Below are 24,663 nucleotides of genomic sequence, written 5' to 3' on the forward strand. Positions count from 1 at the left end.
TTAAATGTATTGGTCAATATATTTAGTTTTTAAGTCAAAATGGACAAAATTTAGTTTTGATGATTGCGTGCCTCCTCTTGAATATTTGGGGGAACACTGGCCTAGAGAGAGAGTATTTTGATGAAAAGCAGCAGTAGGAGGAACAAAATTAAATCCTCTTTCTTGTTGTTTGAAGGAGCTGATTTACTCACTAGACTGTGGGAAGATGGGGAGTGGGGTGATATACACGGTGGAAAAGTCTCTTCCTTCCCTCCGCCTTATATTCCCCTGATATCTGTGCTTCCCTCCTAGCCTCCTGGGGACATGGAGGCAGGAGGTCTGGGCTTCTGTCTGAAGAAGCTTGCTGAGGGCTCCCAAGTGCAGATTAGAGGTTAGAATGAGTCCAGAAGGGAAGGGAAATAAATAAGGGCTAGATTTTGAGAAGGAAAATGGAAAAACTAAAAGAAGATGCTATTTTAAATGCAGAGAAAGTTGCCCGTCAGGCTGGCGAGGTCCGTGGTGTACTTAGATCATGAAAAGCCTCACAGACACTGTGTAGCTAACTTTGGCAAGTGATGAGAAAATGAATAGTGATTTCAGGTTTTGAATTTGATAGTTAGAATTTCCTCTTGCTGCCAGAGTTCTGCAGTTTTCTTTGGTGGTGGAATTCTCTTGTCCATATCTGATGGTGAACGTATAAGACAGACAGACAGACTGACTCAGCATCAAGGATGGAGATGCCGGGTTGAGTACACTATTCGGAATGAAATAGTTTCTGTAGCTGCCAGGAAGTGCTTCTAAAGCTGAGCAAACTCAGCAAACTTTCCAGCACCTGGCCTCAGGTGCTGTAGGAGACTGCTTCCTGTCACACTGGGCTTGTGGAGGCACCAGTTCTACACTGCAGGAGGGCAGGTTTCTACTGCCCCCTGGGCTGCTTGGGACATGCAGTACCTGTCTGTAGTACTTTCCCCCATGAATAACACTCGTTTGCTTTTACTGTGTAAGAGCGCACGCATAGACCTTTGTTACCAAGGCAGTGGAAATTGGTCTAATGAACTCTTTCTGCTTGGCTGGAGGCCTCCAGAACACACAGGGATAGGGTTTGTGTAGTCCCATTAGTTAAATAACAGGCAGCCTTTCCCCTGAATTCTCTGTCCCCTTCAACAGCTGCTCTTCAGGACAGATGCATTTTCATGGCTCTGCCTCATCCAGCCTTCCAGGAAGACATGAAACTCTATCAGTGTTTCCCTAATATATGTGGAGTCAGGCACTGCTTGTCAAATGGCTTGGTGTGCTGGGGCCTCTCACAGATGTAGCGTTCATTATTGTGCATAACTGTACCACCGAGAGCTCGTTTGTCACACTCTCAGACTGGTTGCTGCCGGTGACATCAGCTCCGGGGGCCAACCTCAGACAGTACCATTTTGTCTTATGTCCTTCGGACATCTGCTGAAATGTTCATCTCCTTGGATTTCTGTGATCAGATTAAGTTGTTCCACCAGTGCTAACTGGGCTAAATGAGTTCTGTTTCCAGAATTTGGTATGTCTCAAACAACAGCTTTCCCAGTCGAATTCCAAGTCATTCTTGAAAGGTTGCTCTAGAGATTATTTCACCCTCATATGAGAACATGTGTTTTCTCTAAGGTACTCAGGGAATCTATGATCTTATTAGGCTGGTGTGTGATCCAGCACATATCATTTCTTTTTCTGGTTTCCTTAAATGATAGAAACAGCACTGTGTTGAGTGGAAGTTTAAGTTCTAAAAGGATATGGGATGGGTCTGTGTCTATGTCTGCTGTGCTGACAATAGGAAAGAACTGTCTTCTCTTTCTGGGGGTAAGTGGGATTCCCCTAAATTTCATTGTAATGGGTGTATTTAGGCAATAAGGAGTCTTTCTGCCAAGGCACAAATTGCTAAACAGTTGTGTGTGTATGCGTGCATGCGTGTGTGTGTGTGTGTGTGTGTGTGTGTCCACCCCACAGTTGCAACTACATTATCTTAAGCAGTGCAGTCTTCTGGCCACTGGTCAGGGACTTGCAGGCCCCAGGTGTTGGAGAGCTGTCTGTCAGGTATTCACTAGACATCTCTCATATCTATCCCAGATGACAGAGACTTTTCTTTGGAAATATCTAAGAAAAGTATAATCAAAGAATTTCTATGCAACACTACACACCTCAAACTGGATATAGAATTGTAAAAACTTATAAAACAGAGAGGTGCCTGGCTGACTCAGTCAGTAAAGCATATGACTCTTGATCTTGGTGTTGTAAGTTTGAGCCCCATGTTGAGTGTAGAGATTACTTTAAAAAAATAAAATCTTTAAAAAAATAATAAAACAGAAAACTTTCTTTTTCCTAAAGGAATCTGTTTTTCAGAAAGTGAATACGAGCAAATAAGACAAAACTATGTAATGAAAATTTCATCATTCCCTATGTGTTTTGATTAAAGATGCAAATGTGGAGCTGGCCTGGAGCTTTGTAAACAAGGGATATTTAGGAAACCTTTACTAATGCAAGTGACTAAAATTATATTTATCTTTCATTTCTGTAGGGAGCATCACCTCTATTATTATTGATCAATTTTTATTAGTTTTTAAAGTGTTGGTGGTAATGTTCCAACACCTCCTGTTATGTAGAAGAGAGCTGGATTTATCAAGCTGTTGGGAGGGGTTGGTAGGATGTCCTTGTGCAGAGTTTAATTCTTGGGGCCTTTTGGAAGCTTAGGAAATGCACATCAAGGGCTTAAAAAGTCAGCACTTTACAAAGGGAACAAACCAAATTGGGGAAAGGATGGAATAAAGTCAAATTGGAAGATTGGACCCTGAATGATTATTTTCTGGCAAAGAGATGTAAAACGTTGGTTAAATTTATTTAGTACTGTCTATTGATATTTTTAAAATTTGATATGTAATATGAAACATGAAAAAATTGAGTATCAAAAGGCCCTTTTTCCTTTTAAAGGCAAGTTTCTTTTTTGTCATTTTTTTCTTCTATTCTACCACATTTCATATCAAATATCTCACCCACACATTTTGTCTAATTTTGTATCCTTTCCCCTGATTCTTTCTGTTATTAATTTTAGCTCATATAAAATGATTTTAAGCTTAGACTTTTATCTATTGAGAACTTTGAAAAAATAAGACAAATCAATTGAGGAACTATGAGATAAAATCCATTTTTTGTCTCTAATAATAGGTCAATAAGAAACTGGAAAAGATGGGGGGATACTCTTTAAAGACATAATTTATCGATATGATGAGAGGAGTTATAATCACTGTAGCAACTATTATTTCTTTACCATTCTGTGTATGTTTCCTCATGGAATGTACAAGAATTCAATGAGGTAGGTCCCACCATTGCTTTCATTTTACAGATGAGGAAACTGAGGCTCAAAGGGGTTAAGTAACTGCTGAAATCACACATAGCCTAAAATGAGGTGAACTGAAGGCAGTCTGACTTAGCCTGCCCTTTTGTCCTCTGCGCTGTTTCTGTATAAAGCTCTCATTTGATGTCTTTTAAATGGTGGAGGGGTTGGCACTGCCTGGGCTCCAGACTCCTAGCTGGAACTTCTCTCACGGAATGCCCTCTGGGCTTTGAGTGCCCTGTGGCTAGCAGCCTCTTTGTGTACCATGCCTTTGGTACTTTGTGCAACCGATGCAGGACAGAGGTAGTAAGAGTGATCAGGTGATCAAGCTGAAGCTCAGATGTGATTCAGTGCAGTATTACCAGTATTTATGGGGTACCTGCTATATTCTAGGCCCCATGATCAATGCCGAAGATACCAAGATTAGCAAGAAAAGGTTTCCATTAGGAAACCCCTCCATAAATACCGTAGACACGGTGAGGACGGGAACTTGGTTTCTTTTGTTCCACACTGTTTCCCATCATGTAAAATAATACCTTGCTAGAGTAATATCCACAAAGAGCTATTGAAATACTGAATGAAAGGATGCAGCTTGTACAGTGTTCTTTAGGCCAGAAAGCAGGGCTTGTCATGGGCAAGGCCTAGGTATTATATGGAAGGCTGCTGTTAGCTCCTCAGTCCTCAGTCTTACTCTTACCAGAGAACCAGAGGACAGCTCCTCCTCCTTATTGCTCATGCTTGTTAGCTCCCTGTGGGAGCCCTTTTTTCTCTGCCTGTTGTGCCCATTGCAAGCTAATTTTATCTGAAGACAGTTGGAATGGGGGAGAGTGCTAGGTGTGGAGCCTCTCAAGACCAGTTTCCTGGTGTGGCCAGTCTGTACCCCTCATACCAGGCAGGGAGGGGTAACCATTTCTCAGGTAGCCACCTTCTGCTTGCCTGGCATTCACAGCTGAGATGACCGTGATGTGCTCAGACTGTGTCAGGTGACCTTTACTATACGTTCTGATTCTGTGCCAAGCTCCCAACCCTTCCTTGCCTTTTCTTTTTAGCATGTTAGTATTGTGGTCATGGGCCACTTTGGGCCCGGGAAAGTGGAAATCATTTCAGTATTCCCTGATCCCCATTGGCAGTGGTACATGTGTGCACTACACCCCTCTTTCAGCTTCTTCCTTTTGGCCAGTTTGTGTAAATGGGAGAACTTGGAGCTTGGGCCTATGCTCTGCCTTTATCATCACAGTCACTTTCAATGCATTCCTTCTCCTCCATGAGCCTCAGTGTCCTCCGTAAAATGAAGGGGGTAAGGATAGACAACCTCTTGCTTCCTTTGCTCCTAGATGGTATGAGGAGATAGTTACAGACTTTCTGATTCACTAGGGACAGTTATCCTTTTTGCTTATTTGGGAGAAAACTTTCTCCAACTTGGTTTAAAGTAAAGCCTCAGACTGTTGTATTTGCCAAAGTGACATTTTAAAGGATGTTCTAATATAATTACTGCTTTTTTCAGTTGCATCTTCTGTGTATATTTGATTTTGTACTTTTTTCCTAAAATGGTGACCTAATTATCTAGAGCTTATCAAGCTCCCCAGGGCTAGGATGGCTTTATAGCTTTTTTTGTTTTTAATTTTTTTAGGTTTATTTATTTAGAGAGAGCACATGTGCACATGAGCGAAGGAGGGGCAGAGAGAAGGAGAGACAGAATACCAAGCAGGCTCCACGCTGTCAGCACAGAGCCCAATGTGGGGCTCAAACCCACGAGCTGTGAAATTATGACCTGAGCTGAGATCAAGAGTTGGAGGCTCAACCGACTGCACTACCCAGGCACCCCTTTAACACCTTTATAAAACAACCTCAAATTGTTTTATACCCCTGAATCATAGAAATTAAAAGTAGCATGAAGTGTCTACAACCCCAACTTGGTCTCTCCTGGTTGCAGGCAGTTCATTTCTCTGACTTGTTCTCAGACTTGGGTTTATGTACAGATTTTCTGTGCTTGGTCACTGTGTTCTTTTCTTTCATACACATTTGTCCTGTTTCTCTTGACCAGAGATAGTGCCACAGGGGAATATTCAAGATCAGAAGAGACCTCAAGTTTCATGTCCTCACTTTACAAATGAGAAAGTGTGAGCCTTTCTGAGTGTGACCCTCTGAGGGTCTTGACCAAGTCCTGTAAGTGGGCCCAGAACCAGGGGAAGAATGCCCTATCTGGTGTTGTCTGCTCCATGGCTGCCTTGAGGGCAGGGGCCATGTTTTGTCCAAGGACATACTTTTTTGGTATTAGGAAATGTTGAGACTCATGGGAACTTGCCAAGGTCCAGATTATCTGTTCATGAGGTAAAGGAGCTCATGTGGGTTAAGTGTGACATCTCTTTCCCAGAGTGACACTTGATTCAAACTCTGGTTGGAAATAGATCCTTAGGTTTCTTCTGTCTGCTTTTTCTCACATCTGTCTCCTTGAAACTCCATTACCCCTTTAAACTTAAGTGAACTAGCCAGAAATTGAGGTTTTTTTCAGTAAGCAGTGACTCTTCATGTATTAATTTTTATGGTGAGGGTGTGTGTGTGTGTGTGTGTGTGTGTGTGTGTGTGTTGTCAAGGTTAGAGCTGTCTCTTCATTTCTCAGTGGACTTTCTTCCTAGGACTTATTTGGTGGTTAGAACAGTGACAGATCATCAGACATCGGCACGAAGCCTCAACTCTCCAAGTCTTTTCGGCCAGGAGCCCAGCCCGTTTGGCTGTTCAGTCTAGCCATCACCTAGGTAACCGACACTCGGCCAGTGAAGCAGTCTGTCCACCGTGAGAGGAAATAAAAAATGAAACTGCAGTGTTTATTCCTTATGCACTACAATTTTTTTGAATGTGGCTAGATTTTTTAAAGTTTGTTTCACTTCTCTTCTGGGTTTTGGCCTTTGTGCCTACTGTGTGACCCTAATGTTTCCTGAATTGCATATGCCTATTTTTGTAGTGTAATTTTGTGAGAGCTGTGAGCTGTTGAATGCAGTTAAGTTTTCATTCCCCAGTGACTTCTAGGAGGACTTCATTTCATGTAAGTTTTTAGGAATAAGTGGTAAAGCAAACATATTCTACAACTTATTTGGTTAGATTTTGTGGGTGTTCATGTTTTAAAAAATGTCCCTTCCTGTGGGGATGTTTTTCCGTTTGGTGTGCTCTATTTCCTTAGTAACTGTTGCTCTGTTATGGGAGGGATTTAATGACATTTTTCAAGTGCAGTATTGAATTAATTTATTTCCTGGTTAGGTCTGCCCATCTTCCCAGTATAAATAGAATGTGTGTGTGTGTGTGTGTGTGTGTGTGTGTGTGTGTGTGTGTAGAAGACAGGATGATGGTAGCCTGCTTGCTGCAGCGAGGGCTCTTGAATATGTGACTCAGGATGACTCTGACCTTGCATCCTGGGTAAGTTGCCTCTCTCTCTTTACTCTGTCTTTATTTTCTCCCCCTGATTTTCCTGATTTGAATTGGTTTAAGGCATTTTAGTTTAGGGAATTGAGGTTTACCGTTTGGGTTTATCTGACATTCAGAGGTAGTGAGGGAAGTACAGTTGGCTGGAGGTGCCAAGAGACACAGGCATTAGCCCTGACTCTACTGCACAATAATTTTTTTAGAGTTAAGTTATCTAACCTTTGTGGGGTTAGATTTTTCTCTCTGTGGTTTGAAGGGATTTAAAACAGTGTCCTCTAAGGTCTTCTACTGGATAGGATGTTCTGTGAAGTATGTAGAAATGATCGCTGGTAGTCACTGCCTCATCTTGACCAGTGGGCAGTAGGGAAAGCCCTCCCAATTCAGAGGCTCAGAGCCAGCCCTGCAGAGTAGCCTCTCAGGAAATGCTGCCTTCAGTTCACTGCTTGGGATGGGTTTGTTTTGAAAGTGTTTGCTGAGCTTTTCTGTGTGTACCCCTCTGAACACAAATGGCCTTCATCCACTCATTCACTCATCCATTCATTCAGCAGACATAGGCATGAGGGAGTATCGTAGCTGCTGAGGGGAAATGGAATGTCAGCCAGTCACTGTCCTTGGCCTCATGGCACTTAGAGTCCAGCAGGAGAGAGTGATCGGGACCCCTGCATGCAGCTGTGACTGTGGCAAGTGCTGGGAAGCTGTGTAAACAGGCCAGGAATTTAGCCTAGAGGATGATCATGGAGGCCTCTTGGGCCAGGGTCATTCGAGCTGAGATTGGAAGGTAAGCAGAATCTTGGGCAAGAGCCGTAGGAGAAGGTTAGATGGGGGCAGTGAATGAGGCCACTGTTTGAATTTCTTTGCCTTTTTGCTGATTCTTGGTTGGTTATTAAGCTGTGAAAACAGATGTGCTTTACTTCTCCTAATTCTGCATTCTAGTCATCCACTTCTGTTCCCCAGCCTGTTGGGTCATCTGACACCTTCTTATTGAGTGTGACTGGGTCCCTGGCCCTGTTCTGGATGATTGGGTCCCTCACTGAACAGAACAAAGTCTTCAGGTCCTGGGCACTCTCACTGCTTTATTGTGTATTTCTAGAAAAGGGTATATGTGTTAGTGGTTAGGAAGAAGATGTTTTATGGGAGTTAAGTTTCATTTTAACTTAAAAATTGCATTTAAGGAGACTGAGTCTATGCAGGAATATGGAAGTTACTCATGAATGGGATAATAATCTATTCCTCTGGTCTTTATTACCTTACACATCATGCCCTAAAACTCCTGGCCAGAACCATGCCTGAGACCCCAATTTGAGCTGTTAGACACCTGTCACCATACTTCTCTTTTAAGTTAAGAATTGGTGAGCGTTAGGGCACCTGGGTGGCTCAGTTGGTTAAGCGTCCAGCTTCGGTTCAGGTCATGATCTTGCAGTTCATAGGTTCAAGCCCTGCAGTGGGCTCTGGGCTGACAGCTCAGAGTTTGGAGCCTGCTTTAGATTCTGTGTCTCCTCCTCTCTCTCTGTACCTCCCCGACTTGTACTCAGTCTCTCTCTTTCTCAAAAATAAACATTAAAAAAAAGAATTGGTGAGTGTGATGAAGATGGTAAAAAGAAGAAAAGAAAAAAATTGTTGTTTGTTCCATTTCAGTCCACATCTGCCTCAGTCTTTCCCATAGCCATTTGAAATGTGATACAGGATAGCTTGATTTTGTTTTTTAAAAGTAGAGTAGGATACCTTTTGCAATGAAACAAAATAAACAGAAAGCCCATGATAAAATAACAACAAAAATCTCATCACACTTCAGTTTTTCTCTGAGTTTAAAGAAAGAGAACAAATAGGGGCACCTGGGTGGCTTAGTCGGTTAAGCGTCCGACTTTCGCTTAGGTCATGATCTCGCGGTACGTGGGTTCGGGCCCCGCGTCGGGCTCTGTGCTGACTGCCAGCTCAGAGCCTGGAGCCTGTTTCAGTCTGTGACTCCCTCTCTCTCTGACCCTCCCCTGCTCACGCTGTCTCTCTCTCTCCTAGAAATAAATAAAAAAAAAAAAAACATAAAAAAAAATTTAAAAAGAAAGAGAACAAATAAAGTCTAATGCTTCTGTGCCTTGAAAGCGCCATAGCAAAGGGCAAAGAGAATTGAGATTTTATAAGGGCAGGTGTTGTTTTTTTTTTTTTCCTGGCACTTCTATTGCCTCAAGTTGATAGGTATAGTGCATGTGGTTAGTTTACTTTAGAAGTTAGTGTAGGCCTTTAGGATGCTCACACTGTGTGTGTTGGTCATTTTATATGGAATGTTTCAATTCAGAGAAGGAATGTTTTGTCGTATTTTCAAACACTTTAGAGCCACTGTATGCATAAATTATTTTAATTGAAATAATTTTTTTCTACCTGTTCATTAAACTTAAGGACTTGTGGTGCACTACACCTTATTAATTGTGATTGTTACTGCAGGTACATGAAAGCAATACAATTGAATTTCTTAATATAGTTACAGCATTTCATTAATACATAAGGTCTTCCTTATAGCTAGTCTGTATTAGTGATGTTTCCTTTACTACTTTATATTTACAACAAGAGGGCTTAACAGAGTGTTCTTTTCTGTTATATGCCATTTTCTGAAATTATTTTTCTTTCCTCTAGTTTGATGGTGAAAAAGAGGAATAAGGTTATATTTTTGAAAGATTGATATGAATTGATTAGAGTGAAGTGCTGATAATGGAAAAAAGATTGTTTTCTAATACTGGAGAGTCCTGTTCAGGCTCTATTTTTAAAAGTCTCATTCTTTGGGCTTCTAACATTCTTTTTATTAGTGTTGCTTCTTGTATACTATAACAACACTAAAGTATCTGAAAAGTATTTTGTAAAATGCTTTTATTATTATGTAATGGTATGTAATAGGTCATGTAAAATTTCAGATTAAATTTCCTTTTCCTTCTCATTCTTTAAAATATTGATACAGGCCTTTGTTTTCCCCCTTAAGAGTCATTTTTTAAAACTATAGTCATTCCAGGAGTACTGGAGTCCCAAGTGATTCCAGGAGTACTGACAGCAGTGGATAGGAACCTCAGCCTCACTTCTGAGATCTCAGGAACAAGCTTGGGAAATGGGTTTCTTCTACAGGGTACCTGTGAACTACAAGTAACCGAGGGAAAGACATTTGGATGTTGTATAGCCTTTGTAGCCATTCTTAGAGAGGCTTGGAGCAGCAAATGCTGTCCTCTGTCTTTTTTCTGGGGTGCAAGTAAAAGCTACCTCTGCTCCCTGCTCAGGAAAAGGTGCTGTACCTGTCCCCTCCCCAGAGCTCCCCCAGTGCCCATAGCATGGCCATGAATACTGCTCTGGGTGGCTTTTTCTTTTTCTCCTTTTTTTTTTTTTTTTTTTTTGGCCTCAATGGGTCTACTAAATTTCATGTTCCTACAGGTCATCAGGAAAGTGATCTCTTTCTTTTTAATTTCAGCAAGGGGAGAGGCGAAGCACAGAGAGCGGCAGATCAGACCATACTGAGCTCCCTTAGAACGGCTGAGACCCGTGGAGGATGCTGGCTGCCAAGTGGCTGAGGAGGGCCTCACTCTAAGGTGGGAAAGCAGGTCTCAGCGGGACAGCTTCCTCTGCTCCTGGGCTCACCATGGCCCTCACTCTCTGGCTGGACGGCTGACGTGACTGTGTGCCCCAAGTGTGCACGCTGCTGGACTGGGTGCCATCCCAGGTACCACCTGCTCTCAGGGTCTGGGAGCAGGGCAGGTGGGCATCAGATGCTACCAAAAGCCGGACGGGGCAGAGCGATGGACTCCGACAAGCTAAGATGGAAGTGACCTGAGGCCTCGCCCAGGCAATTTTCTCTTGACAGGATAGCTTAAGAGTTGGAGCACAGGCTTGTCTGGGGAGCAGTATGCAGGAAGCTGGTTTTCAGGCCACAAATGCTTTCACAGGTGAGAATCCTCCACACTTAAAATTTTATTTCAACTCTTAGTTGGTAAGTAATAAAATAAGAATTCTATAAAATGAGTATGCATTTACACTTATGAACTGAAGGCAGTACAGAGTCAAGAGGTTCAGGCTGCCATTGGTGACTGATTTTGACAAAATAATAGTATGTTTTTCTTCTCTCTAAATAGAAATTTGAAAAAGCATTTGACATTGTGTGATTCTACTTTTTTCAAGTAATATGGCACATACAATATCCTAGAAGTCACTGTTCTCTAAAGGAAACATGTCACTTGCAGAGCTATGTACAGGGGATATGTTTTTCTTTACAGAAGTGGGAAGACTCTCTTAGGGAATAAAGTTAATGATGATGAGTGACTCTTCCCTCACCATCTTTAGTTTTCCTTCTCAGATTTATTTGCGTGCAAATGATAGTGGGGTGGTAATTCTGTGGAACTAACCATGCAGTTAGGATTCTTCTCATGTAAGTGAGCTTATGGAGAAGCCCCGCATCACTATTTGACATTGCTTTGCCCACTGGCTGCCAGTTTGCACATTTTGCAGGGAACCACTCAGTCTGGCTAATGCCCCAGGCCCATGGCCTGAAACACAGAGCCTTTTGAATTTGGGTCCTTGTTCCTTGTCTGATTCACTTAACATCCCAGGAAACCACTTAATCTTTCTGGGCCTCTGGCTCCTTATTTATAAAATAGGGACTGTGAAGTTAAGGAAACTGATGGAATCCAGGAGACACATAATACATAAGAAGAGGATTTTTGTTTTGTTTTGTTTTGTTTAAGGAAAGATAGTAGAGTAATCACAAGAAATGACCATATTCTCTGGCCCTGTGAGTCTTAAAAGTTTGCAACATTTCAAATTCTGTGGAGAGAGCGAGTCAGGTTGTTGTGTGCCTGGAGAGGTTTGGCTCAGGCTGAGGGCCACACAGACTTGGATTGGACTCTGCCTTCTCCCCTGACGAGAGCCCTGCTCTTGGACAGTCCTTGAGCTCTTTCCTGTTTCCCTTTGCTCATTTGTAAATGAAGATGGACACGGCTCTCAATGATGCTGCTCTGGGGAAAAAATGAGACTACCTATGTGAGATGTTGAATATGGAGTTTGATCCTTTCCAGGCCTTTGCTCTTTCCTGATGTGGAGTTACAGGGTTGAGCCTAGTTGCCGAGTCCAGTTCTTCTTGTGCTTTGTGCTCACACTTTGAGTGAACTCCTTAGACTGTCAGCATCTGCATCTATAACATGGGGGCCTTCATCCTGGGGACTGTGCTGAGGAAGGTCATATTAGGGGGGTCACGGCCCTTTGAAAATGAATGAAACTGTATTTAAGTGTAGATTCAGAAGAGCATACAAAGTTGAGTGCTTCAGAACCATCTCAGACTTCCAGCCTGGCTAACTGGAAACTCTGCCCTCCTGTCCTCCCCTAATGGGTACAAGGCAGCTCTTTCAGTTACATGAGCTGCTCCTTCATGGAATATCACTTTCTCTGTTCTGTGTGAAGGGTAGCATACAGGGCATGACATGAAGCACCTCTGTGAAATGGCCAGGCCCTTCAAACTCTTCTTCCACGCTTCCTGGGAGACATCCGGGGAGGAGAGACACCCAAGAGGTGCATGGAAAGAAGCTCCTAAAGCAATTCTGAGAGGAAGAGGGAACGAAAAAGCTGGAGGAAGAGCAGCACATCAAATGTTCTAAATGTAGACTAACCTAGTCTTCATGCTCCGCATCTGTGTCAGTCCTGCCTGGGAGGTGAAAAGCTTCTGTAGTTGTCACCTCCCCTGCCTAGCTCTGAGACTCCTACCTTACTGCCAGTGCCTTCTTGGGCAGGTAGCCCTTTAGAGGAGCCTGACCAGGGAGTGGATGTTGGGGGGGGCACCCCACTGGATTCTAGACACAGTCTCTCCTGAGCCTGGCATTAGTCTGCCATGGTTCATACTTAAGAGAGTTGTGTCCAGTCCTCACCACTTCTTGGGGTTCTCTGCAGCAACTCTGCTCTGAGGAAAAAGGAAGATGTCCCCAAACCCTGTCAGGTTCCCAGGCTGGCTTGAGCCTGGGGCCATAAGACAGTTGGCTCTGATAGAAACCCCTGGGTTCTGCCTGGAAGATTCACAGTAGTTAGTATGGTGCCTGAAACATTAAGTCCCAAGAAAATGGCAGCTGTAATTATAATTATTACTGCCCTGGTTGTGGGCTATGCATAGGACCCAAGTCACCTCCTCAAACATTTGCTTTTAGCCACCCTCTCAAGGCTCTTCCCCACTCACATTTTCTGAACTTCTTTTAAATTATAATTTACCCAAGAACTCTGTTTCCTTACAAATTTGACGTCCTCCTAGTTGCATCAGCCTACCTGAATAATAATCATATTGGTAGGAGTAGTAAAATAATATCCATGGCCAATATTTTAGAGAATTTACCATGTACTTTATCTGTGTATGTGTGCTGGAATTATTGATGCAGGGGCACACTCAGAGCCAGCAGTGAGACCAAGCTGGTAGCCTTTTGAAATCTTCTAGCCCTGCATGCAACCTCGGCTGCACATGGGGGTCACCTGGGGAGCCTCACCACCGCCCAGGTCTCCCCCTCAGAGAGTGGGATTTAATTGCATCACCTAGCCCTGCTAAATGGGGACGTATAGCCTAACAAGATCCCCAGGTGCTCAGTGCATATGAAAGTCTGGCAAGCTATGAGAGCAAACCCTGTACAAAAATGATGGTTATAGTTTAGAGGAGAGGGTGATCTTGGAGAGTCAGTTCTTGAAAAGGAACTGCCTTGTCCCATTTCCTCAACACAGGTGATTGAATTAATCTGCACATTCTAAAGGAAGCTGTTGATTGTTGAATATTAGTTATAAGAGCTGTTGATTGTTGAATTAAGAGTTGTTATAAGATACCCATGGGTATCTGTAGGACAATGGTTTTAGTGCCCCATTTTCTCTAGGGAAATAACCAGTGATGGAATAAAGGAGATGGAAGTACCAGCCTTCTCTGGAGTGGGTCCCTGTGGAGTAGGCTCATCATTTTTATTCTTTGCCTGCTCTTCTCATCTTTCCCCACATGGTTGGTAAAAGTTACTTATGATGTAGGATGAAAGGGCTGATCCTCTGTCCCTGCCCAAGCAGCACGGTAAAGCTGTAGTCCTAGAGGTGAGTAGGAGGCTGGTGCCCACCCCCTTAGTTGGTTTGCTGTTCTTATGTTTCTTGATATTAGACTTTTCTTATCCCAGGGCAACTAAAGGTGCTGATGTCTTAGTTTCTGTAATTGAAGATGCACTGAATTTGTGGATTTTCTAGGCCAGTGGAAAAAACTCTTGCCTTAGATATTTAAAGTGTGAAGGGGTTAAAGCATTTGTCCTTGGCTTTAAATCTTGTCTTAGAGTGTGACAGAAGTCATTATGCAGTTAATCATATCTCCACTTAAAAAAATTTGTTAGTTGATATTTTAGGTTTCAATTCCCTTGGTGATGGGAGTCTGGGAGGCTCAGGATTCCTATTGAAGAAGGACATAGGGGGTGCAGTCTGGCCAGGAGGGAAGCCTGGTAGACTAGTGTGAAGCTGTGTTTGCATGGCAAACCCATTGCTTGTTTTACAGTGTGGGCAATTGCTGCGATGGCTGGTGGGAGCTGGAAAGCTCCTCTCTCCCCATGCCATTGCTGGTTTACCTATATCTTTCATTTTGCTTCCTGTGTGAATGTAGGTGTACACACATGGATACATATTGCAAATTCATCCTCCTAATTACGATTTTCTGTTCTTATGTACATTTAAGAATTTATACATTATTGTAAGTTTTCTCAGCACATGTAATTTAGAAATGATTTTAATCAGTTAGGTACTGTTTTATAACAAAAAAAGCGTAATTTTCTCTTTTACAAGTAATACCTGTTCATTGTAAGCAAATTTGGAAAACTCAGAAGAATTGCAAGAAGAAAAATAATGTAGTCTTACTATATGAAGCTTTCCATTATTAACATCTGGCTTACATCTTTTCAGTCTTTTTTTCCTGTGTACATTTCTTCCTATAGAACTGTTTTTATAATATGTGTTCACTTTTATAACCCAATCATTCCCCTTTACCATTATGAGCATTTTCTTTAGAAATATGCTTTAAAATTGCTACATCATATTCTCTATGTATGTGTACTTGAATTTAAAATTATGCTTTTATTATTGGATATTGAAGTTTTTGACAGCTTTTGCCCTTGTAAATAATGCTTTGATGAACACTGTTGTGCAAAAAGCTTTTCTATGTATTGGACTATTTTCTTACATTAAGCTCCCAGAATTAGAATTATGGAGTTCAAAGACATGCACTGGTATGAAGGTTTATGACTGAATGTTTTTAAAGATTTTATTATTTTTAAGTAATCTCTAGCATGGGGCTTGAACATTCAGCATGGGTCTCGAACCCACAACCCCAAGATTAAGAATCACATGCTCCTCTGGCTGAGCGAGGCAAGCATCACTATGATTGAATTTTCAAAGGGGTTGGTTGGTCCTAGCTTCTGAGACTGTGCTGAGCTCAGCTTCTTCCAAGTGCTTATTCCCAGTTACTGTGGCCTGTCCCTGCCATTCAGCTGTGAGATGAAGAGCCCTGCTTGCACTGCGGGGTGTCATGAGATTAATGGACATTTATGGAGCTCTTTGCAGCCTTGTGCTGTAGAGCCTACCTGAGGGCCATGAGTTATGGCAATGATGCTAATGTTTCATTTTGGCAAGTGAAAACTCAAGCATCCTAAGTTCATTGTTTTTGTTCTTTCAGATAGTCTCTGCCTGGGTTTAGTTAATGGAAGCAATAATGTAGATGGATAGACTCCAGCAAGATAAGACTCTTGTAAGAACAACCCTACCAGACCCTGCCTCTCCCTCCTCACCCGCCCACCCTGCCCCCAGTTCCTCTGGGCACAGAGAAATGGGAATCCTTCCAGGCTGGGTCAGTCAGCTCTCCCCTGAAGCATTCTAATAGTGATGGAGATTTCATCTGAGGTTTGCTATACTCTCTTGTGACTTGGAAAGCATTCTACCTGGGTTATTACCATTACATCCTAAAGAAGATGCCAGTTTTAGGATTCTGCCCCCTCCCCACCACTAATGACCCTCTTAAATACTGTTTTGCATAATTAAATTTCTTGGGCTTTTGGAATCATTTCATTCAATGTTAGAAGAAACATATATCTCTGGATGACTAAATAAATGAACCAAATTCCTGTAGAGTTTACAAGTCTTTCTTGTGAAAAGGATGGTCGGACCTAGTTGTTAAATAATTTAAGGTTATTTTACTCATAAAGGAGAAGAATGAGAATTGATTTAATAGTCTTCAGGTATCTGAAACAGAGCTATTTTATGAATTTAGGTGTTTGTGTTTTCTTAGCCACTAAGAACCAAAAAAAAGGAAGAATCACTTAAATTGAGTTGTTGGGATACTTATTTTTCCTCCATGGAATTCTTTCACACTAGCTCAAGTGCTGGGACCCTGTGTGGGATGGACCTGGCCTTACTTCGAGGCTTGACCAGAGCTACACTATTCCAACGGCTCTCTCTGAACAGCCTTGAAGGACCTTGAGCCACCCAGACTTTCAGCTTATTACTCACCCCTTTGAGGTTATGCCTTGTGTGCTGACCGTGGATGACCTTAGCTCACACTTTCCAAATCTGCCTGAAGGATGCTTGTTTTAGTTGATAGCAAGAGCCAAATTCTGGAGGAAGAAATTTAATTGGTTTCTTTACTGTAGAACTATTCAAAGTCTTTAATATGAAACTTGTAATATGAAGATCCCTAATGGACAGATAATGGGCAGCATTTCCCAAATGACAAGACCTTGAAGGCTTCTTAGAAAGCAAAACATTAGAGGGTTCCGGTGTCACTGTCCCACAGTACTAGTGAAGCAGAGCTCTGGCCAGATGTGTGTAATGTACTGCAGATGAATATAAGGTGAGGAGGTAGTCTGTCTTCCTGCCTCCGTTCTCCCCCTTCACTCATCTGCCAGCATTTTTTAAAATGCAGCTTTAATTATACCTTATCTTGTCCCCAAACTTTTCATGGTTTCTTGCTTCCTAAAAAGAGTCTAGACTCCTCAGCCTGGAGTTCAAAGTTCCCTGGTATTTTCTTTCATCATTCTCTTGCTGTGACTGAAGTTCTGGGCAAACTGGACTACTTGCCCATCCTCAAATAGTTTTTTAGCTTTTTAAATATCTCAGTGCCTTTACGAATGCTTCTTAATCCCCCTTAGACTTTATCTTTCTACCATTTTCTCTGATTTCAGAGTCTGTCTCAGTTCTATGACATCTTTTGTGATGTGCATGAGAGAAGCCCAGACGATCTTCCTAGCTGCAGTTTAACAGATGTAGAAGAAATGATTGATAATAATAGCATTTTGTAAACTCTTGCATGCTCTGGCTTGAGGGAAGTTAGATTTGCTAAGAGCTATCAGAATATGCTGTGGTGTATGTGCTTGGTTTTTACAATGCCCTATTTAGCCTGGAATCTGGTCCTCCTTTAAAAACCTAACCCTTATTTAATAACATTCTTTCTATGTGTAAATTGTTTTCTAATAAGCCCCAAAAGTATTTCCATTTTCTTCCCTCTAAACTATTCTGCACTGTTTCCAGAGTTTTCCTACTGTGACAAATATGATCCTCTTTTTCAGAGGCATCATGGTAGCCTAATGCCTGAGGAGTATATATACCCATTTTAAATAAGGACAGGAAGTAATCTCAGCGTTGCTTGAAACTGTATTTATTTTAGGGTTACTTAAATATGTACAACATAAATATAGTGATGAACTTATTTTTATAGCTTTTAAATAGCTAAAACAAATATAGGAATTATATAGTCAAAATCATTCAAATTGTTGTTTAATCTGACAGATACTTTTATTTTGCTGAAGGCTTCCATTTCCTAGCCTTTTAAATTTCTGAGCAGAACATCCTAAAGGGTGACTCAAAGTGATGATGGGTACTTATTGCTGAAATATAGGATTTACACACAAAAGTCAACAAGGCTGGTTTGAATGATGGTTTTAAGCAGTCAGCACTGGTTTAAGATGAATTCCTTGTCCTTGATATCCAGGGTCAAAAACGACCTACAAATCTCATTAGGTTCTTTGAAAAATATTCATTTTTGTCCATCATACTTCTTAAACTTGGATGTTTAAGTTACCACTGAAAGGAGTGGGTTAGTCTGGAAAAATCAGAAACTTGTGCACAAAGCAGGTTACTGCTTCAACATGTGACCCTTTGAATTTCTTTCTTGGGTCCTAGATTCTTGCCATGTTGGTGTGCAGAGGATTTAGGACCTTTCATTTGGACTGTCCTTGCTTACCATTGCAGGATGAGTTCAGAGGCCAGAAAAGGCATGGCTTCCTGTAGAAGTAGCCATACCCAGGTAGTACTTCCCTCAAATTTCCGCTCTGTGATGTTGACAAGTTATCTGACTATTCTGAAGCATACCTTTTACAACACTAGAGTAGAGATAATAATAACTAGTCAATAGGATTTTAGTAAGGATTAAATGAAGTAACATATGTAAAGTATCAAATATAGAACATAGCAGATAGATGGTGCTCAGTTAAGTGGTTTTCTTCTTCTGTCACCATCTTCAAGAGGTTAACTACATGTAAAGGCCTCAGAAAGCAAGGGTTCATTTAGCAAACGTTTGATGGGAGCTCATGCCATGCCTTTGAGGGGTAGAGAGCAGAATGATATGTTCCTTCCCCCTGTATCTAGATGTTCAGTGCAGAGCAGATGCGTCACTGCTGTTGTGGACCTGGGAGCATGGTCTAGAGAGGCTAAGGACTTTTGCTGAGACTCCTGGCCTCTTTGCTCATGGAAGTCTCCAGCATATGGCTTCCTCTCTCCCTCATTTATATTCCATCCAATATGATTTCTGTCTCTGCACTCAAGTCACTTTACCCTTGCTCAGAGATGGCTCTGGGTGATAATTTTTTGGGGTGGCGACACTGTGCAGTCATCACAGGTCGTGGGTATGTGCCTTGATGGGTCTAAGTTAGAGTTACAGGTCTGCATGTGTTTGTTTCAGGACATTATGTTCAAATGTGAAAACTCCAAAAGAGATGCGGAAATAAATATGTTTGACATCTTTGTAGATGTTTTGTGGTTCTATTTAAAAATTTTAACCAACATCAGTGAATATGGTAACATGGATATTTTTTCCTTTCAGCTGACTTTGGTATTTTAGAGCATTTCCCAGAACAGTGTGAGGAAGGCACCTCTTGGTTACAGATGCAGGATGACAGTGCGTGCCCCTGCATACCTGTAGGTGGTATCTGGGCTCAGAGCTCCTTCATATCAGGAGTAACATGGGGAAACTATGCTGTCTTATTATTAAATTTATTACTTTTCTTTTGTGATAAAATTTCAGAAAATTAAGGATGTTTTCCTTGCCCTTTGGAATTAGTTATCCCTGATCTCAGATACAATATTTCACAGAGCTGACATAAGGAGTGAAGATTAATTGTCTGCTCTGCCAGGTGCTTTCACATATACAGTCTCAGTCATTCCTTAGAACAGCCCTGGGAGGTGCACATATTAACTCAGGCTTATTTGTAAGGGGACAATACAGGCCCAGAGTAAGTCTACTTGAGGCCACATTGTCTAGCAAGCCTCAGTACCAGAGTTGAAACACTGGTGTGTCTGTGCGGGAGCTGGATCCCAGGCATGCAGGAGAGCAGAGAGAAACAGCCCTTTGCCTTTAGAAATCAATGGAGAGCAAGAGGGACATATAGAGAAAGAAAGAGGGAGACAGGAATTTGAAGCTTGAAACTGAACTCACATAGTAAGCATTTGTCAGATAGTGTTGTCTGTTTTCTAACTTGGAAAATCTTTTACATGTCTGCCTCTTAACCTCACCAGTTTTTATGTCATTCTGCATTTGGAATGTTTAGGAGTGAAAGAAGAAAGGGCCATGATGGTGATGGTTGTACAGCAATGTGAATGTACAGAATGCCGCAGAACTGTACACCTAAAAAAGGTTAAAATGGTAAATTTTATATTATATATATTTTACCACAGTAAAAATAAACGCTTAAGGAAAAAAACACCCCACTACTGTCGAGGTTATCAGAAAAGCTCAGATTTGAGCAGGGTCTCGATGAAGAGATGAAGAAGCAGAAAGATGTGGGGGAAGGCGGGAATAGTTGTGTGTATGAGGAAGTGCAAGGGTGTCATTTGACTTAAGGGCAGAATTGGGGCAAGAGGGGTGCACCCGCAGTTGGACATGCTGGTGAACTGATACTCCTTTACTGTTGCTTCATTGTACATTGAGGGGAGAGGTTAAATTCTAGTAGCCTGCTGCTACCCGACACATCTGTGCTGCTGGCTGTAAACGTGGATCCCACAGAGCAAAGCAAAGGCTCTGCAGTGAGCAGCCCCCTTCTGTAGATGGCAGTTTAACAATTATCTCTTATTCCTTGGGACGCGTAGAGCACTGATCATAACATGGTTTCCAACTGCCTACAGCTTGCTAATGCAAAGAGATATGAGAAATGCAGTTTCCCTCAACTCTTGATATTTGTAAGGATGTTTCAGGGCCCCAGTACTATGTTGGTGCTCAGCAGAGATTGACATCCTGGGTGACTTCCTGGCTGGCATGTCCTGCAAGGTAGTCCTCCTAGGATGGGAGTAGTGATGAGGCTGGAGACTGAATTGAAGCCAGGAAGTTTTGAAAGACTGCTTTTTGTGGGAAGGACAGGTTGTGGGGCTAGAACATTGTGATTTCCTGAGGTCTCCTTTTGTCCCTGTAGATTCTGTTGTGACTTGAGCTGATGCATTACCTTCTTGGCTGGTGTGTGTGGCCTGGCAAGGAGAGAGGAGACTGGCAAAAGGGAGGTGCCTTGTAACCAGTGAAACACTGCTGTGACCATCTCAAGAACACCTAGACTGACCAGGGGTCAGAAATGTCACAGACTAAAGGCAGCTGTCATTCAATAAAAGGTGTTGGTATACAGGCACACTTCCCTGTTGCTTGTTTAGGACCCCCTGTTCCTCTTGCCTTGTGCATCTCCTTATGTAATATTTTTTTGAATTGTTTCTAGTCCTTGCCTCTGCCTCACAGCAACTTGTGGCAACCAATGCCATATATCTTTGAGTCTCCTGAGTTTGTCTTTGGCCTAGGACTTTTAGACCCCTTTTCCTTGCTTGTACTTGAAATTCTAGCTGCTCTTTGTACCTGGCTCCACGTATATAAGCCTCCATCTTCCCATTCTAACTCCCTTTGTGAAGCTGATCCTTTGATAGCTTGGACCCAAGCGGATGCTTGTACCAAGGAGTGTCATTTTCCAGGTGGGAGTATATGAACTGCACTGGTTCTATACACCCTGCTCACTGCTCCTACTGTGAGTTGCCTTCACCATTTAAACTATCAGCCCCTTTTCCTTTATGTTAGACAACCATCCTTGACCTTCACTTTCTGTTGTCAGACTATCTGCTTCAGCCTTTCTGCTATCATCCAGGCTTGACCAAGTATGTCATGAACGTAAGCATAAAGTTCCTTATCTCTACTTCCTCAGAGTGAGGGTTATGGAGACGGAGAAAATAATAGTAATTAAGTATCACTATGTGCCAAACAATGTTCTAAGCACTTTATATGTATAGTTTTATTCAAGCCTCAAAACAATTCTATAAAAGAGTTGCTGTTGTGAAGCACTTTTGACAGATGAGGAAAAACAGACACAGGTTAAATGAAGGTAACACCCATGATAAGATGAGTAGCTGAGATTAGAACCTGCAACCACCATAATCAGCACAAAGGACTGGACTGTACCTGGAATATGGCCAAGGCCAGCCTTTGTCAGGAAGTGTTTCCCTTCCAGCTTATCACTGTACACAGAGACCTATGATCCAAATGCTGTTCTTGGAGAGGTGGTTTAGTTCATGGAGAGATGCATGTTATAGTTGTATATTTAAGAAAACTTGGCCTATAAGGACATATTTTTTTTTTTACATAATAATGATAGAATCATAGCCTGTGTGTAAACTGTAGCTTCTAGGTATATGGGTTTACAGCCTTGTTTACCATCTCTAATTCTAGGCTCAGAACGCACAGTAGATCTTGTCACTGTGATAGCCTTTTAAGGTGTCTGCAAGTAAGCATGTGCAGAGCCCTAGAACACCTGTGTTTCCTCTGTTTGCAGCTGGTGCAGCACATATAGTGTTCAACTGTCAAGCTGGTATGTTTTCAATACAACTCTTGTTTCTCTAGAAGTCTTTTTCTCCTTTTAAAACCTTTAAATGAACAGTAAGGAAAATTCCATTTATTTGGATATTGGCTAACATTCTAGAATGGAAGAAAGATCTGTCAGCCTCATGCTTTGGTTTGCTCCTCTCCTGTGGTTCTCCATTCAATGCTTAGACATTGGGTAACAGTTCAGAGTGCAGGAGGAGGTTCTTTTGGACGAAGAGCATGGAGTTTCTGGAGAATACCTCTTGTGAGCATATAGCAGATCATCCTTCACACACAGGATAGGAGAAGGATAGGTGGGCTTAGGCTCATAAGATCTGAAGTTTTTTTTTTTTTTAATGTTTCTTCATTTTTGAGAGAGAGAGACAGACAGACAGACAGACAGAGAGGAAGACAGAATCTGAAGCAAACTCCAGGCTCTGAGCTGTTAGCACAGAACCTGATGTGGAACTTGAATCCACAAACTGCGAGATCATGACCTGAGCCAAAGTCAAATACTTAACCAGCCGAACTACTCAGGCGCCCCCATCATAAGATCTGAGTTTGGTTGTTTTTTCTTTTATGTTTATTTATTTTTGAGAGGCAGAGAGAGACAGAGTGCAAGCAGGGGAGGGGCAAGGAGAGAGGGAGACACAGAATCAGAAGCAGGCTCCAGGCTCCGAGCTATCAGCACAGAGCCTGACGCGAGGCTCAAACCCATGGACCATGAGATCATGACCTGAGCTGAAGTCAGACACTCAACCAACTGAGCTACCCAGGTGCCCTAGATCTGAGTTTTGACGTAAGTCCTAACATTTGTTGGGGTGAGATCTGGGTAAGTTAATAATCTGGAGCCCAGCTTTTTTCCCAATAAAATAGTAGTTATGATCTCAGCCCATACAACTGATAACTAAAGAGAAAACCTAGGTGACAGTGCCGGACCAGGCTGCCTATTTCCCTCCTTGGTGTCCATGCTGTGGTGTCAAGCCCTCCTAGCTGTGGTCTGAAGTCCTCTGGAGTCAGCTGAGGCTTTGATGTAGAGATAGGCCTGTCCTGCCTCAGAGATAGGTTCTTAGGAATGAGACTTCTCTGGCTGGACCTTGGCCTCCTCTGTTCCTGCCTATCTTTATTTCATATGTCTGGCACATTCACAGAGGGTGGACATGAGCATGGGAGAAAATTACAACTTAAACCTAGCCATGTGGTTGCATGTGAATAGTGTGGACACTGTTTACGTGGTTGAGGTGCTGGGACCTATAGGCCAAAATGGGGCAAGGGGATTATGAATGGAGTTGGCAGTTAATTTTGTCCCTGTTCTGCTCTTCTGTGGGTTTGTGATGCATGAAGTGACAGTACAGGACCTCATGTGCAGTCTGTACCTCAATTGTTTCTTCATCTGGTTTTGAGCAACTTTCCTGTTTTAGGGGTGGGGCAGTTATTTGGCCCAAACTGTCTTCCAAAAAAAATTGTTTTAATGTTTATTTATTTTTGAGAGAAAGGGAAACAGAGCACAAGCAGGGGAAGGGCAGAAAAAGAGGGAGACACAGAATACAAAGCAGGCTCCGGGCTCTGAGCCATCAGCACAGAGCCTGACTGGGACTCGAGCTCATGAACTGCGAGATCACGACCTGAGCCAAAGTTGGACGCTTAACCGACTGAGCCACCCAGACGCTTCTGGCCCCAAAATGTCCTCTAATGTTAAATATTAATATATTGGCTTATGATATTAGACTAACACAAGTAAAAACCAACTGTGGGAAAATTCACCCTTGTCGTTTGTTTCCCCTTTTGTGGTTCTTCAGGGGTGCCCTGCTTGAGCCTTCTTGTTTGTCTTGGGATCGTGCCCTCTCCCCCCTTTCCTGTCACTATCCAGTACTGTTGTCTTTTACCTCCAGAAGATGGCCTCTTGGAAAGTGAGCCAAGCGGTGAGAGCGCATCAGGGCACACAGGAATGGTGGACATGCAAGCACTGGGGCCTGGCTGGTTCTTTCACCTAGGAACTATGCACCTTCACAGATGTTTTATTTCTCTGAAACCATCCTCATCGATAGGATGGAAAATGTTTAAATTCCCACTTTCCTAGGTGGGGATATAGAGCCAGATTTTAAAAAGGCATATGGAAAGTGCTGTGTAAATTTTAAAATGCTACACAAGGGTGAATAATTCTAATAATGATGTTTAGATAACTGAGAGCTCTTCTCATCAGAGGTTTGCTCTAGGTAGGGTAGCCAGGTGTCCCCATGTATGCCTGTTGTGGTACAGTCGTTAATGGTACTCCCTTTCCTTCTCAGAAATGTCCTGGTTTGAAAGATTAATTGTATATTTGATCACCTTACTTATGACTGATACCCTGACTAAAGGAGTGACTTGTCTGGCTCTAAATAGTGATAGGAAAGCTTACCTGTATAGTCTTCACTCTGTACCATCTCTGCAACAGCTGCATATGGCTTTTGTAGCAGTGGAGGTTTTCTATTGCGTGAAATGTTTGCAATTGGAAGATAAACTGTGGCAATATGGCACAGTGGAAGGGGTATTAACCCCACAGTTGGATCAGCCCTGTCTCCCCACTGGTTAGCTGTGTGGCAATGAGTGTGGATGTTTACTTCTGTCTCTAAGGGCATGCTTCCTCCCTCATGGGTCTGTTTTGAAGGCTTCATGAGGGCGGTTCAAGTTGCAGCAAACCACATTGCACCAACTCATGTACATGGAAGTAAATATTATTAAAAGTAAAGTTTGTTGTTTTTTAAATTTATTTTATTTTTATATCAAATATAACATTTATTATTTTTTATTACTACAAAACCGTGCA

At 42.3% G+C, this 24,663-nt stretch overlaps 1 protein-coding gene across 8 annotated transcripts in view; it reads left to right on the forward strand.

Moving 5' to 3' along the window:
- LDLRAD4 (low density lipoprotein receptor class A domain containing 4) overlaps nucleotides 1–24,663 on the forward strand; it is a 437,927-nt gene that overhangs the window by 165,021 nt on the left and 248,243 nt on the right. For all 8 annotated transcript variants that reach the window (XM_039220442.1, XM_039220441.1, XM_039220439.1 and 5 more), the window contains one exon: nucleotides 10,203–10,674. In XM_039220442.1, the coding sequence (XP_039076373.1) occupies nucleotides 10,635–10,674 (40 nt within the window). In that variant the 5' untranslated portion in view covers nucleotides 10,203–10,634. The remainder of the gene's footprint in view (nucleotides 1–10,202; nucleotides 10,675–24,663) is intronic.

The sequence above is a fragment of the Hyaena hyaena genome, unplaced genomic scaffold (genome assembly GCF_003009895.1).
Source record: "Hyaena hyaena isolate Hyena2069 unplaced genomic scaffold, ASM300989v1 scaffold_889, whole genome shotgun sequence".
Lineage (NCBI taxonomy): Eukaryota > Metazoa > Chordata > Mammalia > Carnivora > Hyaenidae > Hyaena > Hyaena hyaena.